This window comes from Scomber japonicus, chromosome 4 (assembly GCF_027409825.1).
Source record: "Scomber japonicus isolate fScoJap1 chromosome 4, fScoJap1.pri, whole genome shotgun sequence".
Taxonomy (NCBI): Eukaryota; Metazoa; Chordata; class Actinopteri; order Scombriformes; family Scombridae; genus Scomber; species Scomber japonicus.
In genome coordinates, this window is record NC_070581.1 from 937,244 (window position 1) to 963,152 (window position 25,909).

Sequence of the window (25,909 nt, forward strand, 5' to 3'; positions counted from 1 at the left end):
ATGCCAGTTGTAGTGCAAGATAAATAATTTACTTGTGAGATGATGTTTTGGCCTCTGCAGTGCAGACCACGTTGCTGATAGGGCTCTCTGTGTGCCGTGTGACCAAGCAGGAGGGAGTGGAAGCCATATTCACTCCATCCATCCACCACATTTAAAGCAATCCAGGAGCAGTTCTGCTACACAGTGCTGTATCTGTCCATCACCAACCTCCATCATGAGCAGTGTGGTCCAGAACCCGTACATCGGCCGAACTCCAACCGCTCGGGTGAGTAGCACTACATTTTTAGGATAGATTGATGGGTAATGGGATAGATGTCGCGTGGATGTGCAGCCCATGTTTGGAGTAGGATGGGACAAATATCTCTTAGTGAAAATAGGAAGATTGTTGTAGCCCAAGATAGATCTGTTTCTCCAATATCTTTCTTTTGTTCTTCTTTTACTTGAGACACTGCTGTTCTCTTGTTCAGCGTCAGTGAAAGTAAAGAGAGGAAATGTTCCGCCATCGTCATCAGGATGTGGAAAGAGGTTTTTAAATTATTGAATGACTGGGATTTCATGGCATAGCACTGTGTAGACAGCAGATTGAGGACAAGATAAAGGTTACATTTGATAGAAACTTCAAGTTATTTAGTTAGATTTATTATATGTGGGTGTTTGAATATCTTTGCAGTATTGGAAATAATAATAGTTGCAGACAGGACAGAGATCACAAGCTTCCTGAGGCAGTAAAACAAACCAAAGTTCAAACCACCAGTCAAGATTGGAAAGTGGACAACAAAACTGCAGTCCTACTGTTTTTAATCCTGTTCATATTCTACACGAAAATATAACGTAGCAATAAGGATTAAAGTGTAAAGTGAAAATGACAAGAACTTTATGGAAGTGTGGGGTTTATTGTAGAACCATTAGAGCCATCAGTCTTATTAAAACTATTAACTATTCATTTCACTAAAACACATGTCAATAGATAGCCTCAATAGACACAATTTGTAGCACCTATACAAATGTATAACATAAAGACACATAATCATAAAGACAGATGAGTTAGTGTGATGAAGCTTATCAAACTATCAAAAGTGAGTTCACCACCACTGGAAGGTAGTACTGCACATTGCTGTTAAAACATGATACACAGATATCAGGTAATAGTGAAGGTAAAGCAAAGACTGTCAACTAAAGTATGGTGGTGCAGAATTTAACTAAGAAGCAGAGAAGGTAATTAGAGAGAAGTATAGAGTAATTAAAGATATGGTAATTAGTTTAGTCATATCTTGCCTTGTCAACTGCACAGCTCTGCTTCACTGGTTAATGACATTATTTTGAACTGCAGTACAGTGTTACAGTGGTACAGTGTTAACTCTATGAAATAAACCCACACAGCAAACGGTGACTGTGAATCTACAGGGCTCAACAGGTGTATGAAAGCAGCCTGTGTGAAGAAATTAATTCATTGAACATATTGATTAGGGCTGGGCAATATAAAGATATTATATCGATATTGTGATATGAGACCTAGATATCGTCTTAGATTTAGCATATCGTGATATGTCATCAGTGTTGTCTTTTCCTGCTTTTAAATGTTGCATTACTGTAAAAATATGTAATTTTCTGAACTTAACAGACTGTTCTAGCTGTTCTATTATTTACTTTTTACCCACTTTGTCATTATATCCACATTACCTATGATTATTTATCAAATATTTAATTGTGTAAATATTTTGTGAAAGCATCGAGAATCATCTCTACATTATCGTTGCAATATCGATATCGAGGTATTTGGTCAAATATATTGTGATACTTGAATTTGTCCATATCTCCCAGCCCTAATATTGATCTGATTGAGATTATAGCTGGTCAGAGAATCATTCAAGATTCTAGATTCAAGAAGTTTATTGTCATATACATATTAAAAAGACAGAGGTTCAGACAATGCAATAAAATGTTTACTTTGCTGCTCTCCATACACTCAACAAACACATGAGAAAAAGATGCTCACAACATATAGAATTAAAAAGATTTCATATGAAAATCAAATGAAGCTAGATAAAAAAGAATGAAATGACAGACATTCACTCTCAAGATATGTTGTGAAATTCTCAAATATCATAGGATTCCAGAGTACATTGTGAATGACAAGCGTACTATTGCATGTGAATTCAAAACATGCCTCAAGGAAAATGGCATCGCACTCCTTCGAGTCATGTCTTGTTGTGATGCTCACTGTGAAGGTAAACGCTGACGCACTGCGCCTGATGTTTTTTGGTAACCTTTCACAATAAGGGTACAAATCAAGTAACTAATGCATGAATCATGATGATTTAATGCATGAATTAATGCAGGATGTATCATGAATGTTCACTATTAACAAATGATCAAGTCACTCTGACTTGTGATGTGATCAGTTCACACTTCATCAGTTAAGAAATGTTACTTCACAGTTGTTTCATATATTGATTGATATGCAAACAAATAAGATGAATTTCTCGTATATACCGTTACCGTCCTCTTCCGCTTATCCGGGGTTGGCTCGTGGGGGCAGCAGCCTAAGCAGGGAAGCCCAGACTTCCCTCTCCCCAGCCACTTCGTCCAGCTCTTCCCGGGGGATCCCGAGGCGTTCCCAGGCCAGCCGAGAGAGATAGTCTCTCCAGCGTGTCCTGGGTCTTCCCCGGGGTCTCCTACCGGTGGGAAGTGCCCTGAACACCTCACCAGGGAGGCGTCCGGGAGGCATCCTAATTAGATTTCCGGAGGAAACTCATTTCGGCCGCTTGTACCCGCGATCTTGTTCTTTCGGTCACTACCCAAAGCTCAAGACCATAGGTGAGGGTAGGAACGAAGATCGACTGGTAAATCGAGAGCTTTGCCTTTCGGCTCAGCTCTCTCTTCACCATGACGGATCTGTGCAGAGTCCGCATTACTGCAGACGCCGCACCGATCCGCCTGTCGATCTCACGCTCCATCCTTCCCTCACTCGTGAAGAAGACCCCGAGGTACTTGAACTCCTCCACTTGGGGCAGGATCTCATCACCATGTCCCCCGAGGGACATGGTCGAATGCCTTCTCCAAGTCCACAAAACACATGTGGACTGGTTGGGCAAACTCCCATACACCCTCAAGGATCCTGCAGAGGGTGTAGAGCTGGTCCACAGTTCCACGGCCTGGATGAAAACCACACTGCTCCTCCTGAATCCGAGGTTCGACTATCCGACGGACCCTCCTCTCCAGCACCCCCGAATTGACCTTACCAGGGAGGCTGAGGAGTGTGATCCCCCCATAGTTGGAACACACCCTCAGGTCCCCCTTCTTAAAAAGAGGGACCACCACCCCTGTCTGCCAATCCAGAGGCACTGCCCCCGATGTCCACGCGATGCTGCAGTCGTGTCAACCATGACAGCCCCACAACATCCTCCACCGAGGAGCTTTTTGACCACTTCGGCGACCTCAGCCCCAGAAATAGGAGAGCCCACATCCGAGCCCCCAGGCCCTGCTTCCTTACCGGAAGACGTGTTGGTGGGATTGAGGAGGTAATCGAAGTATTCCTTCCACCGATCCACAATGTCCCGAGTCGAGGTCAGCAGCGCACCATCCCCACCATACACAGTGTTGCGCACTGCTTCCCGCTCCTGAGACGCCAGATGGTGGTCCAGAATCTCTTCGAAGCCATCCGGAAGTCTTTTTCCATGGCCTCGCCGAACTCCTCCCATGCCCAGGTTTTTGCCTCAGCGACCGCCACAGTTGCACTCCGCTTGGCCTGCCGGTACCTGCCTGCTGCCTCCGGAGTCCCACAGGCCAAAAAGGCCCTATAGGACTCCTTCAGCTTGACGGCATCCCTCATCACCGATGTCCACCAGCGGGTTCGGGGATTGCTGCCACGGCAGGCACCGACCACCTTGCAACCACAGCTCTGGTCGGCCGCCTTAACAATGGAGGCACGGAACATGGCCCACTCGGACTCAATGTTCCCCGCCTCCCCCGGTACATGGTCGAAGCTCTCCCGGAGGTGGGAGTTGAAACTCTCTCTGACAGGAGACTCTGCCAGACATTCCCAGCAGACACAATACGTTTGGGTCTGCCAGGTCTGACCGGCATCCTCCCCCACCATTGTAGCCAACTCACCACCAGGTGGTGATCAGTTGACAGCTCCGCCCCTCTCTTCACCCGAGTGTCCAAGACATGCGGCTGCAAGTCCGACGACATGACTACAGTCAATCATCGAACTGCGGCCTAGGGTGTCCTGGTGCCAAGTGCACATATGGACACCCTTATGCTTGAACATGGTGTTCGTTATGGACAATCTGTGGCAAGCACAGAAGTCCAATAACAGAACACTGCTCGGGTTCAGATCAGGTGGGCCGTTCCTCCCAATCACACCCCTCCAGGTCTCACTGTCGCTGCCAACGTGAGGGCGGAGGGAGGCTACCCTCTTGTCTACCAGGGTAAACTCCAACATACAGGCACCAAGCTGGGGGGCAATAAGTATTGCCACCCCTGCCCAGCGCCTCTCACCAGTCGCAACTCCAGAGTGGAAGAGAGTCCAACCCCTCTCGAGGAGACTGGTTCCAGAGCCCTTGCTGTGCGTTGAGGTGAGGTCGACTATATCTAGCCGGAACTTCTCAACCTCGCGCACCAGTTCAGGCTCCTTCCCCACCAGAGAGGTGACATTCCACGTCCCTAGAGTTCTAGTTCTGCAGCCGAGGATCGGACCGCCAAGGTCCCCGTTTTCGGCTGCCACCCAGTTTCTTGTGCCTCAGTTGGCAAGATGGACCAGGCAACAGAAGAAAAGTGGACACTTCAAAAAATGCTGTCAACACAGCACAACACAGAGGCCAAGCCAAGTTTGATGACAGCACTGAAACACATTTTAACATTCAGTGCCTCTCTTGCCACATGTGAAAATTCCTTTTCAACACTGAAGAATGTTTTCAAGGACCAAAGACATGCCACGCTTCACACCCGAATAGGACCAACTGGTGCAGCTAGTATCTAAGCCCAAAGTTATTAAAGAGTTAAGGGAGACAATTATGAGGAGATTTAGTTCCTAGAATCATCAAATTCAGCTCTTCTAAAAGGTAAGTTTGGCGATTTAATACCAATATGTAGGGCTGTGTGTATTAAATGATGATACCAGTACCAATCCAAGTACCCTTAAAGTGATACCAATTGAGTACATGCATTGAATTGAATGCTCGATTGGCTGTGAGCAAGATTTATTTACCTTAAAAGGTATCAAGTACTGATACCCAGCCCTACCAGTTGTTTTTTCAGTATCTTGATGGGATATGGAGAAGTATTAATGCCTACATTTGTACCTGCTGTATTTTAGGGATGTGGACTGGGTTAACTGTGTAGGTTGTGTATTATCATGCAATGACCTGTGGAGGCCTCTTGTATTTCGTTCAGATTGTGATTGGACTTAAATTGAATTGAGCTTGCCGTTACCTCTGTGTAATACTTTTAAAAATATTGCAGGTTTCATTTGTACTCAACACATATTGCCCCCCTTTTAAATTGTCATTGCACCGACCGTGTGGTCATCTGCACGAATATGGCCAGATGTTCCATGCTATACTGTGAACAAGTCAAACACCTGATGGCAATCAGCCAAAAATAAGCTGTCAGTTTTCAAACGGTCATCTTGTCTTCCAGTTGTTCCTTCAATTAACAGCGCTGTCTCTCCACAGTTAATTATCTTCCTGCATGACACAATTCCACAGATGTCTACCGAGGCACCGAGTATGTGAGTAAGGATACTGCACAGTTTCAAAAAGCGTTGTCATGAGCATGTGTGCATGTTTATGTTTTCATCAGTCCTACACATCCCTCACCAATAAATGATTCAGTGTTTGTAATTTATAATGGAAATAGTAGACACCATGAAAAACAGCTGTGATTACATTACAAGCCATGATACACAGAGCAGTATGGAGAGTTGAGTCATATCCTGATGATTGACACTACCTGGTCTTTTGACAGTATGTATGGGGTTACTTGTAGACATGGCTTTATTACATTCCTGCTTGGTTTGACACCACATTTTGTTTCATCATCACCTCCTAGATGCCCAAACCTGGGGGCGGTGGAGGGGTGCCACCCGGGACTCGAGACACCGCCAGCATATGTCGAAGCAGTAGCGTCAGCAGTGGATGTAGCGGATCTGGAGGCAAGATAATGTCCCTGTCCTCCATGAACGAGAGTGTCCGCAGTGGCCTGAGCTGCTTCCTGTCTGAGCAAGCACTGGAGCAGGAAGAGAGGCAGCAGCGCAGCAGCCAGTTAGCAGAGTTCCAGCGCCTCAGAGAGGTGCGTGCAGCTGCTCAGCACAAAAACCTGGAGGATTTCCTTAGAATGAACCACGTTTCACTCAAGGAGACCATGTCTTATGCCACTGGTATGATTTACAGGTAAGGTGATTCCAGATATGGTGCAAATATAACAATAATGATAATAATAATAGTGCTTTACAAAAAATCATAAAAACAGATGAATGCAAGTAAAAGATCCAAAACAAAGATATCGACAATATACAATAAATTAAATAAAACAACAAATATCAGCAGTTAAGAAAAAGCCATACGATAAAAGTGAGTCTTAAGTAGATATTTAAAAGATGGCACTGAGTTTGCCTGCCAGAGATCTCCAGGCAGGGAGTTCCACAGCTGGGTAATGTGGTCGCTTTTCTTAGTAGCTGTTAAAAGCCTGGCTGCAGCATTTTGGTATATGGTGGGAAAATATGGTAGAGAAAGTGGCTAGTATAAGTCTTCAGCCAGCCATTAACAATTGCTTAAGAACATCAAACATTCCCAGTAGCAGAGTACTCAAGCACAAACTTCTCAACAAACAGCAGGATTTAGAACTTAGAACAGGGAAGTCAAACATGCGGCCCATGGGCCATCCTTCCTTGTCTTCTTTTCCTTTCTTCCTGTCCCATTTCCTTTCCTTCATATTCCCTTTTCCTTCCTTCCTTCCTTCTTTTCATCTTTCCATCTTTTTATTGGCCTATATGAAATCAAATTTGGCTGTATGTGGCCCTTGAACTAAAATGAGTTTGACACCCCTGCCTTAGAATATCTCTATAATAATCAAAACAAAAAGGAACATCTTTAAGAACAATAGGTGACATATTTTCAGATATGCTCAAATGGGTGATGGTAGAAATGGGATTTGTTGTTGTTATAGTGCAGTGGGACACCAGCACAAAACACAGTGTTATAACTTGTACCAGCTGATTACCTGCTGCTTTCAACTACCATTATGTAACACTGCAGTATTTTAAAAATAACAAATGATCTGCCTCACCAGTTCCTGAATCATTGGGGATTTTAAGATGCTCCACTTTTGAAAGTAGAATGGCAAGCCTAAACTGAAAGTGCCTCAGGGTAGCATAGTAACACAGTCATCTGCCTTAAACAGCGTATTTCATGTGTCTAGTGAAATAAATAGCCCAAACTGTCTTCTTTAGGAATTACTGTATATTTATTGCTCACCACACAAGATCTTCAAAATGTGTAGCACCTATACAAAAGTATATAATTCTAAAATATTTTCATTCTTGTGCATTTTGGGCCACTTTAGGAAAAGCCATCAAATTAAAGTAAAAGAAAATGACATTTGGGCAAATATGGCCCAGAGAGCATGTAAAGGTTAAAGACAGTGTAAAGTGAATTCAGACATTTTCTTCTAAACACATTAAATAGGTCATAAATGTATTTCTAAAAAAGGTGTAAAAAGCATTTCAACCACTTAGATTTGAATTGTGGAGCTAGGCTTCACAAACTGTTTCAACATTTCTGTGTTCAGGATTTAGTGGGTGGGTCTGAAAGAGTCTGCTGCTGTAGAGGTATAAATACATTCAGCAAAATACAGTTAAATACAGTTAGCTGAGTTAGCCGCCGAGCTAGCTGCCAAATTAGCCACCGAGCTAGCAGCTGAGTTAGCAGCCGAAAGCTCTCAGACGTAGCGTCCATGTTTCTGGTAGAGGTGGTGACTTTGATTGACAGGTGACACTTGGTAGGGGGTGGAGTTTTAGTGAACTCGGTGGACACGCCCACAGCATTTGGGAGCAGAGAAAGAGACTGATTTTTACAAAACTTTGAAGCCTAATTTCATATTATTTGGCGATTTTTTTAATCATTCAAATTTGGCAGGGTGGTTAACAACACACCTTTCTGTGGTATGTCAAACTCAGAACATGTATTTATTCTTACTTTACACAGACTTTAATGATCTTGACGCCTGCATGTTATACCTGCCTGCAAACCAAGTTTCCTTCAGGATAGTAAAAGCTGAAAGTTGAAGTAATTTTTCCAACTAAGTCAAAATGTTTGCTGTGAAAAAGTCTTGATTTATACAGTATAGACTCAGGAGGTAGATGCATTTAAGTCAAACATGATTGCTCTCTCAGTGCACTTTAATGAGGATATTATAATATACTAATAATATGATATATAGTTTATAATTAGCTGTTCTCACTGGATTATGATTTTCTCATCAACAGAAATCTGGGTAAATCTGGACTGAGGGTCTCCTGTCTTGGTTTAGGTGAGTGAGGCTTTTATGTGTGTATGCATGCATGTCAACATTTTTTATTCTGGTGCAGCAGATTTATAGGAGCAAGTTCTGCTGATTGTATTATGTCCAGCTATTCTGGCAAGTTATAAACACTTGAGATTGTAAGAGGTATCTTCACAATAAATCACCTGGTTTAGAGCAGTTTAAGCAACTCATATATTTCTCCTCTCTATCAAAATGGTTAACATATTGAAATTATCAAGAAAAAAGATCACTGCAAATAAACAACACCCTCATTTCCGTTCTGATCAAACTCAACAAAGACCAAACCTCCAGCTACAAATCAATAAACAATGTATGTTTTTATTTTTTTACTGCATTTGTTCCACATATGACATAACAAATCAGAAACATAGGAGATTATCCTGAAGTACACAAAATGAAGTATGAGAAGATTTTGCCACACAAATAAAGATAAAAACACACCACACACACACACACACACACACACACACACACACACACACACACACACACACACACACACACACACACAGTGTAACCATTTGGTTTTATCTGTCTGTACAGGCACATGGGTTACCTTTGGAGGCCAGATAACAGATGAGGTAGGACAGTGTTGCCTAAACATCTGTACAGTCTCATGACATCACAGCTCAAGTTAAACAAAGAATAACAATAAGAAAATTGGATTCAAATCAGAGGGAAAGAAAATATATTAGTTTCTACGTTAGTTTCTATTCTTTATCTGAAAATGTTGTGTTGAAGGTTGCAGAGGAGCTGGTGACTTTGGCATATGAGAATGGCATCAATCTGTTCGACACAGCTGAAGTGTATCACGCTGGAAAGTAAGTATGGCTCCTCATGTATGTTTATCCACATTAATGCATCTCTGGGGCAGGCACTGGGCAACGCCATCCTGGTATCCAAATGATTCATTTTTTAAATTTGGTAACTTATCTAGGGCAGGTTCCTTGAATGTCAAAAAGTTCCCCAAATATTAATGACTGACATTTTGGAAACTTTTTGACATTAGGTAAACAGAGCTCCCAAAGAACCAGAGTTACAGCAGTAACCAAGTGTCCATTCATAAATGGATAGCATTTGGTAAATAGAATGCATTTATAGCAGTTTTCTATTCTTATCAACCACTCAAAGCACTTTACAAATGATTCCAACATTCATTCATTCAGACACACATTCATACACTGGTAATACAGCACCTCCTAGTGCCCCACAGTGTTTCCATGCACCCATTCACATGCTATTTGTTTGTGCAGAGTCCAATACACAATGACTATAGTTATGAGTGTAAATCAGAGGAAAAAATGCAGAGATATATTGAGATATATTCATTTAAACATGGGAGTTAGTAAAGGTTAACTCATCTTGTGCCTCAAAGTGTAACTCTGTGTCATTTGTTAAATTGCTTAAAAAGTTTGTTTTTATTTATTAAAGAAACATCACAAATGTCTCTGTGTTGTCTCGCAGGGCAGAAGTTGTTTTGGGAAATATCATAAAGAAGAAAGGATGGAGGTACAGCGTTTACATCGTATGCTTTTTTGTGCATACTTTCCATACTAGTCTTAAAACTAGTAATATCATATAAGAAGCTTAATTTACAAATAATATCCATTACTTTATTTAAATAAATAAAAATAATAAAAATAATTAAATTTCATTATTATTATTCATTATTATATTTGCCATAAGGTATTCAGAGATTTACAGATTACAGGACATTTTAACAAATGAGTTCCAATAGTTGTATAAACAGTCTTTAAATGAAGTTAGGCTGTAATGTGTGCTGCTCTGTCCACAGCTGTGTCATTAAACTGTCATTATTTATTCATGTAGTTATTTTATGTATTGCTTGTGTTGTTGGAATCAATATGACAAGTGAAAATGCTACATTCCCATTATGTGTCATGTTTCTAGAGACCACAGATCTTTGACTACCAACAGAAAAACAATAAGATAATATTAAATATGTTGATCTCTGTTGAATTAGGTCATGTGCTCGAATATTGCCATTCATATACACAGTTTCCAGGTATCATATTTCTGTGAGGGAAACATTTCTATTTTTTTCATGTGTTGTCACATGCAGGCGTTCCAGTTTAGTCATCACCACCAAAATCTTCTGGGGAGGAAAGTATGTATATATTCTCTTTTTCTTTCTCTCTCCTTCTTTCTCTCTTTCTATGATTGCAATGAATGGAATAGCTTCCCTACAAGCCATAAGATACTATAAGAAAGATGTACACAGTCAAATGGGAAACAGAACTACCTCATAGACTGTTATCAGAACTACAAAGTTCAAGTTGAACAAGTGGAATCATTAAAAAACATCTAATGATAAATGCATTGCCCCTTCCACTCACTACAAGTTTTTTGTGAACCTGCTGAGGAATGCCTGATATCACATATGTGAGATGTACTTTCATGCCATGAAACAAGCATGCACAGCTGCAGACAGGATAGTCCAAAATATTCTATTCTATTCTATTCTACTTTATATTTATAGGTATAGTTTGACAAATGTTTTGTGATAAAACATAAAAGATAATTTAATATGGGCTATGAAATACCTGTTCATGAAAATGAGTTTCACTATCTGGACCAGCATTAAAATACAACATTTTCTCTACGCAAGTAAAAACTTGGGATACAAGACTTTTACCCATAAGGAAATATCTTAATGTTCATTACATAAAATAGTTTTTTAAAATAGTAGAGGCTAAATTCTATGATTAGGACCATTAATTACGCTGTCCATTCTGTATCCAGTATCATTAGGAGTGCATTTTTTATTATTTCTTTTTTCTTCTTCTTTTTTGATGAACCAATCACACATTTTAAAAGAATGAGCTGTATGAGTTGTATCCAGCTACAGACTCAATCACACCTCCTCAGTTTCTGGGCCTTCCTCACTCAGAGTCGCTCTTCTAAACCAGGACTGCTTACTAGCAATGTTTAGGAGCTCTCTGAGAGTGTTAGTGAGTACAGCCCCAGATGTGATGACATTCACTTACTGTTTTATTTGGTTCTAGGTTTTGTGCATACATGTGTTCAATATAACAATGACCACTATAAATGACCACTCTATTTAAAATCTTAAGTTCTAAAATGAAAAGATGTTTGTTTTTTCAGGGCAGAAATGGAAAGAGGATTGTCTAGAAAACACATCATTGAAGGTAAGATGGTTAGCCACCACTATGTATAAGTAAGGATAGAACTTTGTTATAACCAAAGTACTTTTTATGGTTTGAGAACAAGCACAATCAAGTTGTTCACTTAACATAGTATGTGATATGATAGTATATGATAATACAATCATTATGTCATTTATGAAACAGGTCTAAGAGCATCACTAGACAGACTTCAGCTGGAGTATGTGGACGTGGTTTTTGCTAATCGACCCGATCCTAACACACCTATAGAAGGTGGGTGTGCTTATCCTCCAACAGAGGAGGGTTAGTTCCTTTACTTTCTGTGAGAGGCCAATTATACTCTGTCTTACTAACTTGAGTTCAGCCTGGTCAAATCTGTTTTGTGAATGCTGTTTATCCAGTTTACATTGTAATATTTTATGAGATATATTAACATGAAATTTTATGGAATCTAAAAAAGTACAGGAGTGTAAGTAGAGGTTACACTGCTCTGTCAGAGGATGGTTACAGTAATCTCAGTGAAACCTTCAGGGCTCTATAAAACAAACATCCACATGACAAAAGGTGGGATTGGATTAGAAAGAATACATAATTATACATGATTTGTGTGTGTGTGAAAATTGTGTCCAGTGATGTATACTTGTTTTAAAGGACCAGTGTGTAGAATTTTGTGAATTTTGTAAATAAAACAAAACAACTCTTATTTTAATTGTACACTAATTAAAATATACTTATGGATGTTATATTCCATTTATGCCAAGTTCGTTCTATTACAGACTATTAGATGCCTATAAATTCTACACACTGCACCTTTAAATAACGCCATCCAAAATGGAAATGATGGATATGTTGCCCGCCACTGTTGAACTCTTGTAACTGAACTGATTGTGACTGTTTTGCTAGAGACGGTGAGGGCAATGACTCATGTGATCAATCAGGGGATGGCTATGTACTGGGGGACATCACGGTGGAGCTCCATGGAGATCATGGTGAGTTCTTGTAAAGATTAAAGAGACTCAACCCAGTATGGGACAGTTTTTGTATGGTTCCAAAATGTTTCGTGTGTGAATATTTCCGTGGTGAACTGAACACTGAAATGCTCCCTGTGCTTGTGACAGGAAGCGTACTCGGTGGCACGACAGTTCAACCAGATCCCACCCATCTGTGAACAGGCAGAGTACCACATGTTCCAGAGGGAGAAGGTGGAAGTGCAACTCCCTCAACTCTACCACAAGATAGGTACACATCACACAATCTGTCATAACCTTCCTGTTCTTCCTCCCGGGTCAAATTAACCCTGTCTGTTTTGACTGTTCCTTCTTTCCTCCCTTCCTTCCTTCCATCTGTCCTTCCTCCCTTCCTTCTTTCCTTCCTCTCTTTTTTCTCCCTTCCTTCTTTCCTTCCTCCATCCCCCTTTCTTCCTTCCTTCTGTCCTTCCTTCCATCCCCGTTTCTTCTTTCCTTCTGTCCTTCCTTCCTCCCTCCCTCCCTCCTTCTTTCCTTCCCTCCTTCCTTCCTTCCTTCTTTCCTCCCTCCCTCCTTCTCTCTTTCTTTCCTGCCCCCTCCCTTCCTTCTTTGCTCTGTCCTTCTTTCCTTCCTTCCTCTTTTCCTTTCTCCCTCCCTCCTACCTACCTTCCTTCCTTCCTTCCTTCCTTTCCTCCCTTCCTCCCTCCTTTCCTTCCTTCCCTTCTTCCTCCCCTCCTTCCTTCCTTGACTCGAGGACAACAGGAGGGTTAATAATAACCATAATGAAGATCTCACTCCTTTCATTAGAAAGCTATTTTGTTTGTTAGGTACTGAATCAGCCATATGATCATATCATTTCTCTTTGTTGGGAAATAGTAGTGTTGAGCTGCCTTTCACTGTACATTGTAGTTTTTGTCTCTCCTGGCCTCTCTCATACTGTGAAACTGTGATTTGGTCCATCTCACTTCCTGTTTATTGTGTGCAGGTGTTGGAGCTCTGACATGGTCTCCACTGGCCTGTGGGATCATCTCAGGAAAGTATGACAGAGGGATCCCTCCCTGTTCACGTGCCTCGCTTAAAGTAAGACTCTTACTTACTAATATTCATGTAGCACCTAGACCTGCTTTAATATCAAAAAAAGGAATGGAAACCTCCCTTTCTACAATATATAGAGTGATCTGTTTTGTACTGGTCTCCTACCTAGATCACTACTGTACAGAGTCTCCAGCAGTCAATGTTAATTAATATTAGATGTTTCTTCTCTAGCCTATCATCATCTCTTGTAGTATTAATTGTTAAGTACAAAACCAGGATCCCTGTGTTGTCTTTTAGCACTGAGGTGTGTACTGTGCTGTGTGTAACAGGGTTATCAGTGGATGAAGGACCAGATCCTGAGTGAGGAGGGTCACCGTCAGCAGATGAAGCTGAAAGAGCTGCTGGCAGTTGCTGAGCAGCTGGGCTGTACTCTGCCCCAACTGGCTATCGGTACAACAAAACTTGAATTCTCTGTCCTTCAATCCATCAGATCTGACTGTGTACTGTACAGTCTGTCAGAACAGCTTTAGTGAAATTGTTGTCCACAGCACAAATACAGTCTGTTATAATTCCCTTACCTGCTCTGTGGTCCAGATGTCTTCACTGTTTACCTCCATGTAACACGAAGGTTGCTGAAGGATCAATCAATCAATCAATCAATCAATCAATCAATCAATCATTCTCTAAAGATAGAGAAAAGGATAGGAGAGAGAAAACAAAATAAATCAGCATTGACATTAGTAGAACCCGGACGGGAGAATATGTCCAGGCTATGAATCTGTCATCCAGACATCTACAGCCTCTTCTCTTTCTGTTCCCACAGCCTGGTGTCTGAAGAATGAAGGTGTGAACTCTGTCCTGCTGGGAGCTTCAAGAATTGAGCAGCTTATGGAAAATATCAGAGCGATACAGGTCAGACAAACACTTGGAGGTGTTCAAACTGTTCCATAAAGGTTCATGTAGCTGCAGGTTTTCATTCCAACCAAGCAGAAGCACACCAGACTTGACTCATTTAATCAGCTGATCTCAGACAGTTGATTGGTTGAACACACACTGCACTCGTTTGCTTGGAACAAAAATGGGAAGGCATCCAGCCCTTTATGGAATAGTTTGGACATGCCTGCAGTAACCACAACCAACATTTAACAATATCAAACTGTCTTGCCGTATTGTTTGGAATGTTTTGGGTCATTATCATATCTGGTTTGTTACCTTTACTCAGTACACACTAAATAAATCGGTTGCCTTTTAGTTCTGGTTTGTCTTCATGTTCAAGTCAAATCAAAAGGCATAGAAACAAATGTTTTGCGGCTGTGATTCAGGATGTAGAATGGTCGTCGTTCGATTCCCGGCTCCTCCAGTCCACATGTCAATGTGTCCTTGGTCAAGACGCTTAACCCCAAATTGCTCCTGTTGCTGTACCAATGGTGTATGAATGGTTAGTTTCCTCCTGATGAGCAGGTTGGCACGCTGCGTGGTAGCTCCTGTCATCAGTGTATGAATGTGTGTGAATGGGTGAATGTGACATGTAGTGTAAAAGCACTTTGAGTGGTCATAATGACTAGAAAAGTGTTATATAAGTACAGTCCATTTACGTTTATTTGGGTATACTGAGATTTCTTGGGGACTTATCACTGCAAGTCTCTATAGTTTCTATATCTGTATAGGTCATCCACAACCTGGTTTTTAAATATACACAATTACACCCATAAGAAAAGAGGAAGCACATCATTCTTTAATTATGCTCCAAAATGATGGAATAGCTAACCTAACCCTAACCCTATTATCATTATTATTATTATTATGTTGTCCTCACTACAGTGTAGCAACTGCAGCAGCTATCCAACTAGCTAAACTCTTCTCTGCAAATGATTGACTTGAGGCATAGTGAGCTTTTCTTTGCTGTTTACTGTTCCTCTTTTGTATCATTATACAGGGCAGAGTGAAAACTGTAACATAAAAATACAAAAATCTGCATTTTACTTTTCAACATGTGATTTTCTCATTGTAAATACATATAAATTAAATATTTTAAAACAACCAATCAAATCCTTTTTCGTGTAAATAATATATCCTTTTTTAACAATTATTTATATTCAAACATGAAATTATCTACTTACGACATTGCCTCTGTGGCGTTTACAGCATGTTTGGATGAACACAGAAACACAGGAGGGTTGATTCAGCTAGCTTCTTCACTACTAACAGGAAGCAAATTGTACACATGCAACTCCCTCCGTAGAGAAAACCCATTTCAAAATAAAATACATTTCAAAATTAAAGCATATACAAACTTAAGCCATAAAGGCAACACACTCCCCGCCTGGCCTCTGTGAGGTCACTAACTAATTACCACATGAACTAAACATGTATCTGAACATCACTTTTAACAAGAAGTAAAACAACTTCTGAGACTGGTCGGAAGAACGTCTTTGAATGCCCTTGGTCTGTGGTCTTCAATTCCACCTTTCTCACTTTTCCATCACTTCCAGAGAAAGTCTTTGTGATCATAGCCATTGGCCAGTTGTTGCGGGCAGCTTGACTGTCTTTGAGAAGAACGAGGTCTCCTTCTTGTAGGTTTGGGTGTGATTTGTTCCATTTCCTCCTGTGCTGCAAAGTTGGCAAATACTGTCGACTCCAACGGCTCCAAAATTTATTGGCAAGAGCTTGTACTTGTGTCCATTGCTTGGTGAGGAGGTCTTTGTCTGTGAAGTCTCCAAGTGGAGATGGGACTCCCACTTTTTGAGTCAAAAGCATTGACGGTGACAGAATGAATGGATCCTCAGTGTCATTTGAGACTGGGATTAGAGGCCTTGCATTGATAATGGCGGTCACTTCTGCCATTAGCGTGCATAAAACGTCATGGGTTAAGCGACTGTGCTGTTCAAGAAGCACTGAGTCCAGAATTCTTCTGGCCATGCCAATAAGACGTTCCCAAGACCCGCCCATATGCGAAGCATGCGGGGGGTTGAACTCCCATGAACATCCTTGTTGGTTTAGGTACCTCTGCACGGTTGGGTCTGGTTGGTTTTTACTTATTCCAAGCTCCTTGCATGCTCCCATGAAGTTGGTGCCGCAATCAGACATGAGTTGTTTTGCAGGTCCTCTTATGGCAAAGAAACGCCTTAAAGCGTTGATACAGCTTGAGGTGTCCATTGAATCAATGACCTCGATGTGAACGGCTCGAGAGCTCATGCAACAGAACAGTATCGCCCACCGCTTGCTTTCAGCCTGTCCTCCCCTTGTGCGTCTAGTGGTGATGAGCCAGGGTCCAAAGACATCCAACCCCACATACGTGAAAGGAGGGCAGGTCTGGAGACGCTGGGGTGGCAAATCCGCCATGCGTTGTTCCTGCATTTTTCCCCTAAGCTTATGGCATGTTACACATTTGTGCAAGACAGAGTTGATGAGCCTTTTTCCTCCTAGGAGCCATAATCCTGCCGCTCTGACAGCTCCTTCTGTCAGATGACGGCCTTGATGTTTAACTTGAGCATGATGGTGCCTGACAAGCAACAAAGACACATGATCATCTTTTGGGAGGATTATTGGATTCTTCTCTCCAATTTCCAGGCTAGCATTTTTCAAGCGACCTCCGAGACAGATGAGATTGTTCTGCAAGGTTGGACTAAGACAATGAAGACTGCTGCTTAGAGGGACTGGCTTGTTCAATGTCAAGGCTTCAAAGTCCTTTGGGAATGCTCTCTTCTGAACAGCTGAGATGATGACTTTCTCAGCTTGAGATAGTTCTTCTGGAGTACGAGATAGATCACACTTATGCCATCCTTTACATTTTTCCCTGTGATTGGAAAGGTTGTAAGCCCTTGCGATGTGAATTAGCAGTGCTATAGCTCGAACAAGAGAGTTGAAACTGGAGAACCTTTGAAAGCGTTCTGTACTGAGACCTTTCTCTTGAAGGTGTGTTGCATAGCTCCTCACTGGTGGACGGATATCTGGGTCCAGCTCAGGTTTCACTAAGTCAAAGGACTGGACTGCTTCTGGTTCGTTCGGAGGGTTAAGTAGAAAGTCGGGTCCTGTGAACCATGTTGTCTGCGCCAGGAGTGAGGCAGGAACAGACCTCGATGCGTAGTCCGCAGGATTATCTTCTGTGCGCACGTAGTGCCATTGATCAGGCTTAGTGGTTTGGCGAATGCGCTGTACTCTATTATGTACATAGACATAGAAGCGTCTAGATTCATTGAAGATATAACCCAGAACCACTTTGCTATCAGTAAAGAACTTTGTGGAATCCAGCCTCACATCCAATTCGTCATGAATTAGGTCTGCCATTTCCACAGCTAGGACTGCTGCGCAAAGTTCCAACCTTGGAATAGTTGGTTCCGACTGGGGTGCAAGTTTGGCCTTTCCCATGACGAATCCAACATGGGTCTCACCATCTTCTTGCACAGCTTTCAGGTATGCTACAGCACCAATGGCTTTGGTAGATGCATCAGCAAATACGCACAGCTCTACATGCACTGCCTTGGCGAGAGAAGCTGCAGTGTATGTACGTGGTACATACACTGACGGACCCAGTGGAAATCCCCAGTCAGGCCTTCTTAAGTGCTGTGACTGGGTTTGTTATGTGCACTGACCGTATACGTTTCACATGATTGCTGGATTCTCTACCGAGCCATTTTATCATCAAGTCCAACTCCTCAGTAGGTGTGAGGCCTAGCCCTTGTGTGACATTTATGTATGAAGACTGCCAAGCACGAAAGTGTTCAGGCTTATCATCAAACTGATATAAACTTGAATTCACCAGATCACGCCGAGCCAGGTACTGCGCCAGGTGTTCAGTTGTGGGTGTACTGTAGGAAGCTGTAGGCATGTAGACATGGGATAGAAGAGCTGTGCTGACTTGTTCAGGTTGGACTGACACTCTTTTGAATCCCTCTGTTGGTCAGATGCTCTGTGCGTAGCCTGATTTTCCATTTTAACTACTGGCGGGGCATACACATAGTCAAAAAAGTCATGGTGGCTGGTGACATTAGCATATGATGTTTCATTTGCAAATGCAGGGGTCTGATGTTGTGGATTAAAGGGATTGCGAGGGCTAAACAGTGTCTCATTTGCTGGGGGCTGACTTTTTGGTGAGTGAGCTTTGATGGCTTCTTGATCTGGGGAGTCAGTTAAAGGACAGCTTTTATGTGATTGTGGGTCAAAATGAGAGGTGAGGCCTACCTCATCTAGCAACAACGGATATGCCTGGGCATCCGCTGATTCCCACACAGCTGCTTCAGCCTCTGCTGCTGCCGCTTCTCGGCGTATAGCAAGTTCTTCAAGCTCAGCATCCCTTTTTACTTTCTCAAACTGATATGCAGCGTCTTTATCAGCCTTTATCTTCTGATACTCAGCTTCTCTATCAGCTATTTCTTTCTTTTGTTCAGCCTCCTTAGCTGCTCTTTCTATCTTAGCTTTAGCTTCTTGTTCAGCAAATGCAAGGCGTGCTTTAGCTGCTTCTGCTTTGGCACGTGCACGTATTAATGAGCCACTTGATGATGCAGATGACCGTGCACTCCTGCCAGCCACTGAAATCTTGTCATTTTGTTTCCCATCCATCTTACCACGATGTACAACACCAGCTTTTCACTGTCTTTTCACTTTGTTGTCCTCCTTTTTAACAATTATTTATATTCAAACATGAAATTATCTACTTACGACATTGCCTCTGTGGCGTTTACAGCATGTTTGGATGAACACAGAAACACAGGAGGGTTGATTCAGCTAGCTTCTTCACTACTAACAGGAAGCGAATTGTACACATGCAACTCCCTCCGTAGAGAAAACCCATTTCAAAATAAAATACATTTCAAAATTAAAGCATATACAAACTTAAGCCATAAAGGCAACACAATTATTATTGTTATTGATAACCTATATGCTTTTCAAAAGGTCTGGCCACAGTTTAACAGTTAATGAACAAATTCATTCTCGTGAAAGTTTCTTGTGTGTCATATTTAGGTATAATAATGGACCAGTCACTCTGGTGTTAATCTACCATGATTCTGATGCTGTTGAAATATGATCACACATCAGTGTGCCAGCAAACTCACGTTCCTGTATCATAGAAAAAAGGCTCTTATATTTAGTATAAAGGTTTGGCAGCTACATATTTAGAAACAAACTGCAGGAAATGCAAAATACTATTATTTGGGAATTAAATACTCCTTGAACTTACAGTATGTTGGCAGTGATGCATTCAGACTGCTGCCAGAACAGCTGACTAGAACAACAGAAGGGAAGTATTCTGGGGAGTGATGCCACCAGTGAAGCATGTGTAACGTTTCATGAGTTTTTGTCAAACTGAAATACTTAATACTTCAAACATGGGTGCAAAGTTGTGTGTATTTTCACACATCCTAAAGAACAAAGAATTCCCATCAGAATTAAAATCACAGCTTTCAGAACAGACACATTTGAGAATATACAGTAATCCTTTCTCTCTTCTTCCACAGGTTCTTCCAAAGTTATCACTGTCCATTTTGGCTGAGGTTGAAAGCATCTTGGGGAACAAGCCGTACAATAAAAAAGACCCCAGATCCTAAAACCAGCGCTGTCACATCCCCTGAACTGTCAAACTATCTGCTCTTCAAAAGGCTTCTGATGAATGAGACACAACCACACACTTACGTAACATGCAGCCATTTACAAGATCACTGTTGCACTTTTAGTCACTCGGTAATAAAGTTCTACAATATGCAAATACTTTTGTAGTAGTTGGAACAAATCACCCTGAAGACAAGCAGAAACACTTTTCTAATCAGCTGAGCCACTGATGCACTAATGTAACTACTGCAGGTGTTCTTCACTGTGTAACCTACAACATGTTAGCAACTGTATGCTATTAAACACATGTTGAAAATGTGTTTAATAGAAACATTATATGAATGGTTATTGTAACATTGAAACTGATGTTTATAATATGTTGTAAAAGGTTAATAAATATGGTGTGGTGCATCTATAGACATGATTTGGATGACCATTATACATTTAGAATTAACTTTATCATTCCTTAATAAATGGTTTATAAAGCATATATGAACAAAAATGAAATATATTCTCTATATGCTCATTAATCATATGTTTCAACTTTAGATACAAAACACACAACAAAGGATGTAACTGTATACATTATCCCCTCCCTGAGCTACTACCTTACCATGGTGGAGGGGTTTGCGTGTCCCAATGACCCCAGGAGCTCAGTTGTCGGGGCTTTATGCCCCTGGTAGGGTCTCCCATGGCAAACAGGTCCGGGGGGAGGGGCCAGATAAAAGGTAGCTCAGAAAACCCCAATGACGAGCAACATAATTGGAATTTCGTGTCCCTTGCCCGGACGCGGGTCACTGGGGCCCCCCCCTGGAGCCAGGCCTGGGGGTGGGGCTCGAAGGCGAGCGCCTGGTGGCCGGGCCTTCACTGATGGGGCCTGGGCGGGCACAGCCCGAAGAAGGGACATGGGACCCCACTCCCACAGACCCACCACCAGTGAGAGGGGCCAAAGGGGTCGGGTGCAGTGTGAGCTGGGCGGCAGCCGAAGGCGGGGACCTTGGCGGTCCGATCCTCGGCGGTCCGATCCTCGGCTGCAGAAGCTAGCTCTAGGGACGTGGAACGTCACCTCCCTGGTGGGGAAGGAGCCTGAGCTGGTGCGTGAGGTTGAGAAGTTCCGGCTAGATATAGTCGGCCTCACCTCGACGCACAGCAAGGGCTCTGGAACCAGTCTTCCAGAGTTGCCACTGGTGAGAGGCGCCGGGCAGGGGTGGCAATACTTATTGCCCCCCGGCTTGGTGCCTGTATGTTGGAGTTTACCCCGGTAGACGAGAGGGTGGCCTCCCTCCGCCTTCGGGTGGGGGGACGGATCCTGACTGTTGTTTGTGCCTATGGTCCAAACAGCAGCTCAGAGTATCCAGCCTTTTTGGACTCCTTGGAGGGGGTGCTGGAAAACACTCCCTCTGGGGATTCCCTCGTTCTGCTGGGGGACTTCAACGCCCATGTTGGTAGCGACAGTAAGACCTGGAAGGGTGTGATTGGGAGGAATGGCCCCCCCGATCTGAACCCGAGCGGTGTTCTGTTATTGGACTTCTGTGCTTGTCACAGATTGTCCATAACGAACACCATGTTCAAGCATAAGGGTGTCCATATGTGCACTTGGCACCAGGACACCCTAGGCCGCAGTTCGATGATTGACTTTGTAGTCGCGTCGTCGGACTTGCGTCCGCATGTCTTGGACACTCGGGTGAAGAGAGGGGCGGAGCTGTCAACTGATCACCACCTGGTGGTGAGTTGGCTCCGATGGTGGGGGAGGATGCCGGTCAGACCTGGCAGGCCCAAACGCATTGTGAGAGTCTGCTGGGAACGTCTGGCAGAGTCCCCTGTCAGAGAGAGTTTCAACTCACACCTCCGGGAGAGCTTCGACCACATACTGGGGGAGGCGGGGGACATTGAGTCCGAGTGGGCCATGTTCCGTGCCTCCATTGTGAGCTGTGGCCGCAAGGTGGTCGGTGCCTGTCGGGGCGGCAATCCCCGAACCCGCTGGTGGACACCGGCGGTGAGGGATGCCGTCAAGCTGAAGGGCTATAGGGCCCTTTTGGCCTGTAGGAATCTGGAGGCAGCAGACAGGTACCGGCAGACCAAGCGGAGCGCAGCTAGGGCGGTCGCTGAGGCAAAAACCCGGACATGGGAGGAGTTCGGTGAGGCCATGGAAAAAGACTTCCGGACGGCTTCGAAGAGATTCTGGACCACCATCCGGCGTCTCAGGAGGGGGAAGCAGTGTGCCGTAAACACTGTGTACGGTGGGGACGGTGTGCTGCTGACCTCGGCTCAGGACGTTGTGGATCGGTGGAAGGAATACTTCGAAGACCTCCTCAATCCCACCGACACGCCTTTCGGTAAGGAAGCAGGGTCAGGGGACTCGGGTGTGGGCTCTCCTATCTCTGGGGTGGAGGTCGCCGAGGAGGTTAAAAAGCTCCTCGGTGGGAGGGCCCCGGGGGTGGATGAGATCCGCCCTGAGTTCCTCAAGGCCCTGGATGTTGTGGGTCTGCCATGGTTGACACGACTCTGCAGCATCGCGTGGACATCGGGGGCAGTGCCTCTGGATTGGCAGACTGGGGTGGTGGTCCCTCTTTTTAAAAAGGGGGACTGGAGGGTGTGTTCCAATTACAGGGGAATCACACTCCTCAGCCTCCCTGGTAAGGTCTATTCGGGGGTGCTGGAGAGGAGGGTCCGTCGGATAGTCGAACCTCGGATTCAGGAGGAGCAGTGTGGTTTTCGTCCGGGCCGTGGAACAGTGAACCAGCTCTATACCCTCTGCAGGATCCTTGAGGGTGCATGGGAGTTTGCCCAACCAGTCCACATGTGTTTTGTGGACTTGGAGAAGGCATTCGACCGTGTCCCTCGGGGAATCCTGTGGGGGGTTCTCCGGGAATACGGGGTATCGGACCCCCTGATAAGGGCCGTCCGTTCCCTGTATGACCGGTGTCAGAGCTTGGTCCGCATTGCCGGCAATAAGGGTTGGACTCCGCCAGGGCTGCCCTTTGTCACCGATCCTGTTCATAATTTTTATGGACAGGATTTCTAGGCGCAGCCAGGGTGTGGAGGGGGTCCGGTTTGGTGACCTCAGGATCGGGTCACTGCTTTTTGCAGATGATGTGGTCCTGTTGGCTTCATCAGACCGTGACCTCCAGCTCTCACTGGATCGGTTCGCAGCCGAGTGTGAAGCGGCCGGGATGAGAATCAGCACCTCCAAATCCGTAGGGTGGCTGGGCTCTCCCTTAGAGATAGGGTGAGAAGCTCAGTTATCCGGAGGGAGCTCGGAGTAGACCCGCTGCTCCTCCGCGTCGAGAGGAGCCAGATGAGGTGGCTCGGGCATCTAGTCAGGATGCCTACCTGGTGAGGTGTTCAGGGCCTGTCCCACCGGTAGGAGACCCAGGACACGCTGGAGAGACTATGTCTCTCGGCTGGCCTGGGAACGCCTCGGGATCCCCCGGGAAGAGCTGGACGAAGTGGCTGGGGAGAGGGAAGTCTGGGCTTCCCTGCTTAGGCTGCTGCTCCCGCGACCCGACCCCGGATAAGCGGAAGAGGATGAATGGATGGATGGATGTATACATTATTTTTCATATAGACTAATACATTGGAAAGCAGTCTACATTCAAATGATGCTTAAAAGTGACCAAAGATGTATTACAATAATGCTAACTAAAACATTTACATGTTGCAAAATTAAACACTTTTCTAAATGTACAGCCTGATATATTCAGATATGAGCAGTATCAGTATTCTTTAAACAATCACCACAACTGCTCATGTTATTTTTCCAACAATTAACAACCAACATTTGCTGAATTGCAAAACAAAACCTGACCTTAGATAACATTGTATGACATTATGACACATAGTGTAGTTTCTTCCTGCTTTGGAAAAAGAAAAACCCATACTTCATGATGAAGAGCTTCATCTTTTGCTCTCTCTCTCTCTCTTTTAGGAGTTCTTCATACTTTACCTTTACCTGCTGCTCTACTAAACATGCTTACATACAGACACAGACAGAGCACTCACTCATCCATTAAACACAGAAATGTCATTTTTTGGACCAAGAGGTAGCCTATACATAGATCAAGAATAGATGCTGAACACACACTTATGGTATGTATTTGCAGTTACTTAGTGGGGATAAACAGGTTTTTAGAATCTACTTACCTCTCCTTACAAAGCATCTATCTTTCCTTTTCTTCTCTTTTCCCCCCGTCTTTGCTTTTTCTCTCTTCTTGATGAAGTGGAGGATGATGAAGATAAGGAAGACATCATTCTTTCTATATGGATGTAAACTTAAAATTCAAACTGAGACTTCGTCTTTAATGTAGTATCCAAACATCCAAAACATGTGTAACTCTCCGCATACTTTCTGTCTGGATGGTAGATCACATTATGAATGACATCACTGATTTCAGTCTCTCTATGGAAACACTGTATGTAAACAAGAACACAGGACTAGCCGACGTATTTTCAGAAATTTGTTTAATCTATTTTGTACAAAGTTGGATCATACTGACTGACAGCTAGCAGACCTGCTGTCACGGCGGTTAGTCAAAGCTCAAAGTTTGATGATCAATAAATTAACTGATTGCGGAGTATCCATGGCATACAGAAAATGGCAAGGCTTATTTTTATTGGTCAAAAGTTACACAGAACTAACCACCAACTTTTCTTATCATTTCACTTACATGTGTTGAAAGCCATACCATCATAACCGGTAGAGTGTTTGGTTCATACTGACATACATTACATTCAAGTCTCTGCGAGAACATTCATAGCTCAAACAAAACTCGTTGTTGCCTAGTTTGTCAAAAAAAAAGAGTGTCGCCCCGGATTTGAGAAAGCGAGAGACGAGTGAAAGGAATGAGGACACGTGTATGAGAGACGTGAGATGCACAAGGCCCAGTCTGATGGAAATGTTGGTACACAGTTGAAACATTTACATGTGATGATTATTCCACAACTCAGAAGCATTAGATCTATCAGGAAGCGTTTTGTTTAAATATGTCTTCTATATTTTTCTTTTACAGTCAGATCTGGAATTTGTACATTATTTTCCACCAACAAGATTCTTTTTTTTTTCTTTTTTTTTTTTAAATATGTGCCATGTGACATAAAAAAATTAGGATTGGGACTTCAAAATAAAACCCATCCACTTCATTTATTAACAGTCCTATGTGTCTGTTTTTTTGGAAAAGAAATGCAAATGTAAGAAAAAAACTCCTGACATCCAATAAAGTTATTTACAAAATGTTAGCACTGTGAGTGTCTATGACAGTTGTGGGGATCAGATCATGAAGGTTACATGCAATTTTTGCGTAAAAGACAGCTGCATTTAACAACTAACAGAACAGAACATACAATCAACAGAACATACACCAACCTATATAATAGATACTAACTTTCAACCTTATATGAAATTCCACTGGGGGTAAAAATATAAAATGTAGGCCTACTTTATAGAATTCACAGTATTAGTGGCCTTCCAATCATGACTCGTGTGTTTTGATATGTACCCATGGATGTTATGACAACACAGATAAGAAAGGGCTTTTTTTTTCTTTTAGCAGGAAATGTATATATAGTTAAATCATACATTAAATTTTTGAATATGATACGTCAAAATAAAATGCTGAATTTCAGCTCACACTTAACTAAAACAGGCAGAATCTGATTACAAAAAATTTGGCA

General features: G+C 43.0%; 1 protein-coding gene across 1 annotated transcript; it reads left to right on the forward strand.

Moving 5' to 3' along the window:
* Positions 1 to 214: 214 nt before the first annotated feature.
* Positions 215 to 20,238, forward strand: LOC128356880 (voltage-gated potassium channel subunit beta-2-like). Its single transcript, XM_053317056.1, has 15 exons — positions 215 to 265; positions 6,055 to 6,395; positions 8,489 to 8,532; positions 9,091 to 9,128; positions 9,289 to 9,368; positions 10,012 to 10,056; positions 10,631 to 10,675; positions 11,674 to 11,717; positions 11,880 to 11,966; positions 12,597 to 12,682; positions 12,812 to 12,932; positions 13,644 to 13,738; positions 14,023 to 14,143; positions 14,517 to 14,605; positions 20,149 to 20,238. The coding sequence occupies exons 1-15, from the start codon at positions 215 to 217 to the stop codon at positions 20,236 to 20,238; spliced, it is 1,377 nt and encodes a 458-aa protein (XP_053173031.1).
* Positions 20,239 to 25,909: the final 5,671 nt, after the last annotated feature.

What these genes read in the sequence shown, in the direction of transcription:
- LOC128356880 (XM_053317056.1), top strand. Translation starts at nt 215, where the DNA reads ATGAGCAGTGTGGTCCAGAACCCGTACATCGGCCGAACTCCAACCGCT. An exon ending in GGTCTCCTGTCTTGGTTTAG is followed by an intron (nt 8,533 to 9,090) that starts GTGAGTGAGGCT and finishes CTGTCTGTACAG; the next exon opens with GCACATGGGTTACCTTTGGA. An exon ending in GAGGCCAGATAACAGATGAG is followed by an intron (nt 9,129 to 9,288) that starts GTAGGACAGTGT and finishes GTTGTGTTGAAG; the next exon opens with GTTGCAGAGGAGCTGGTGAC.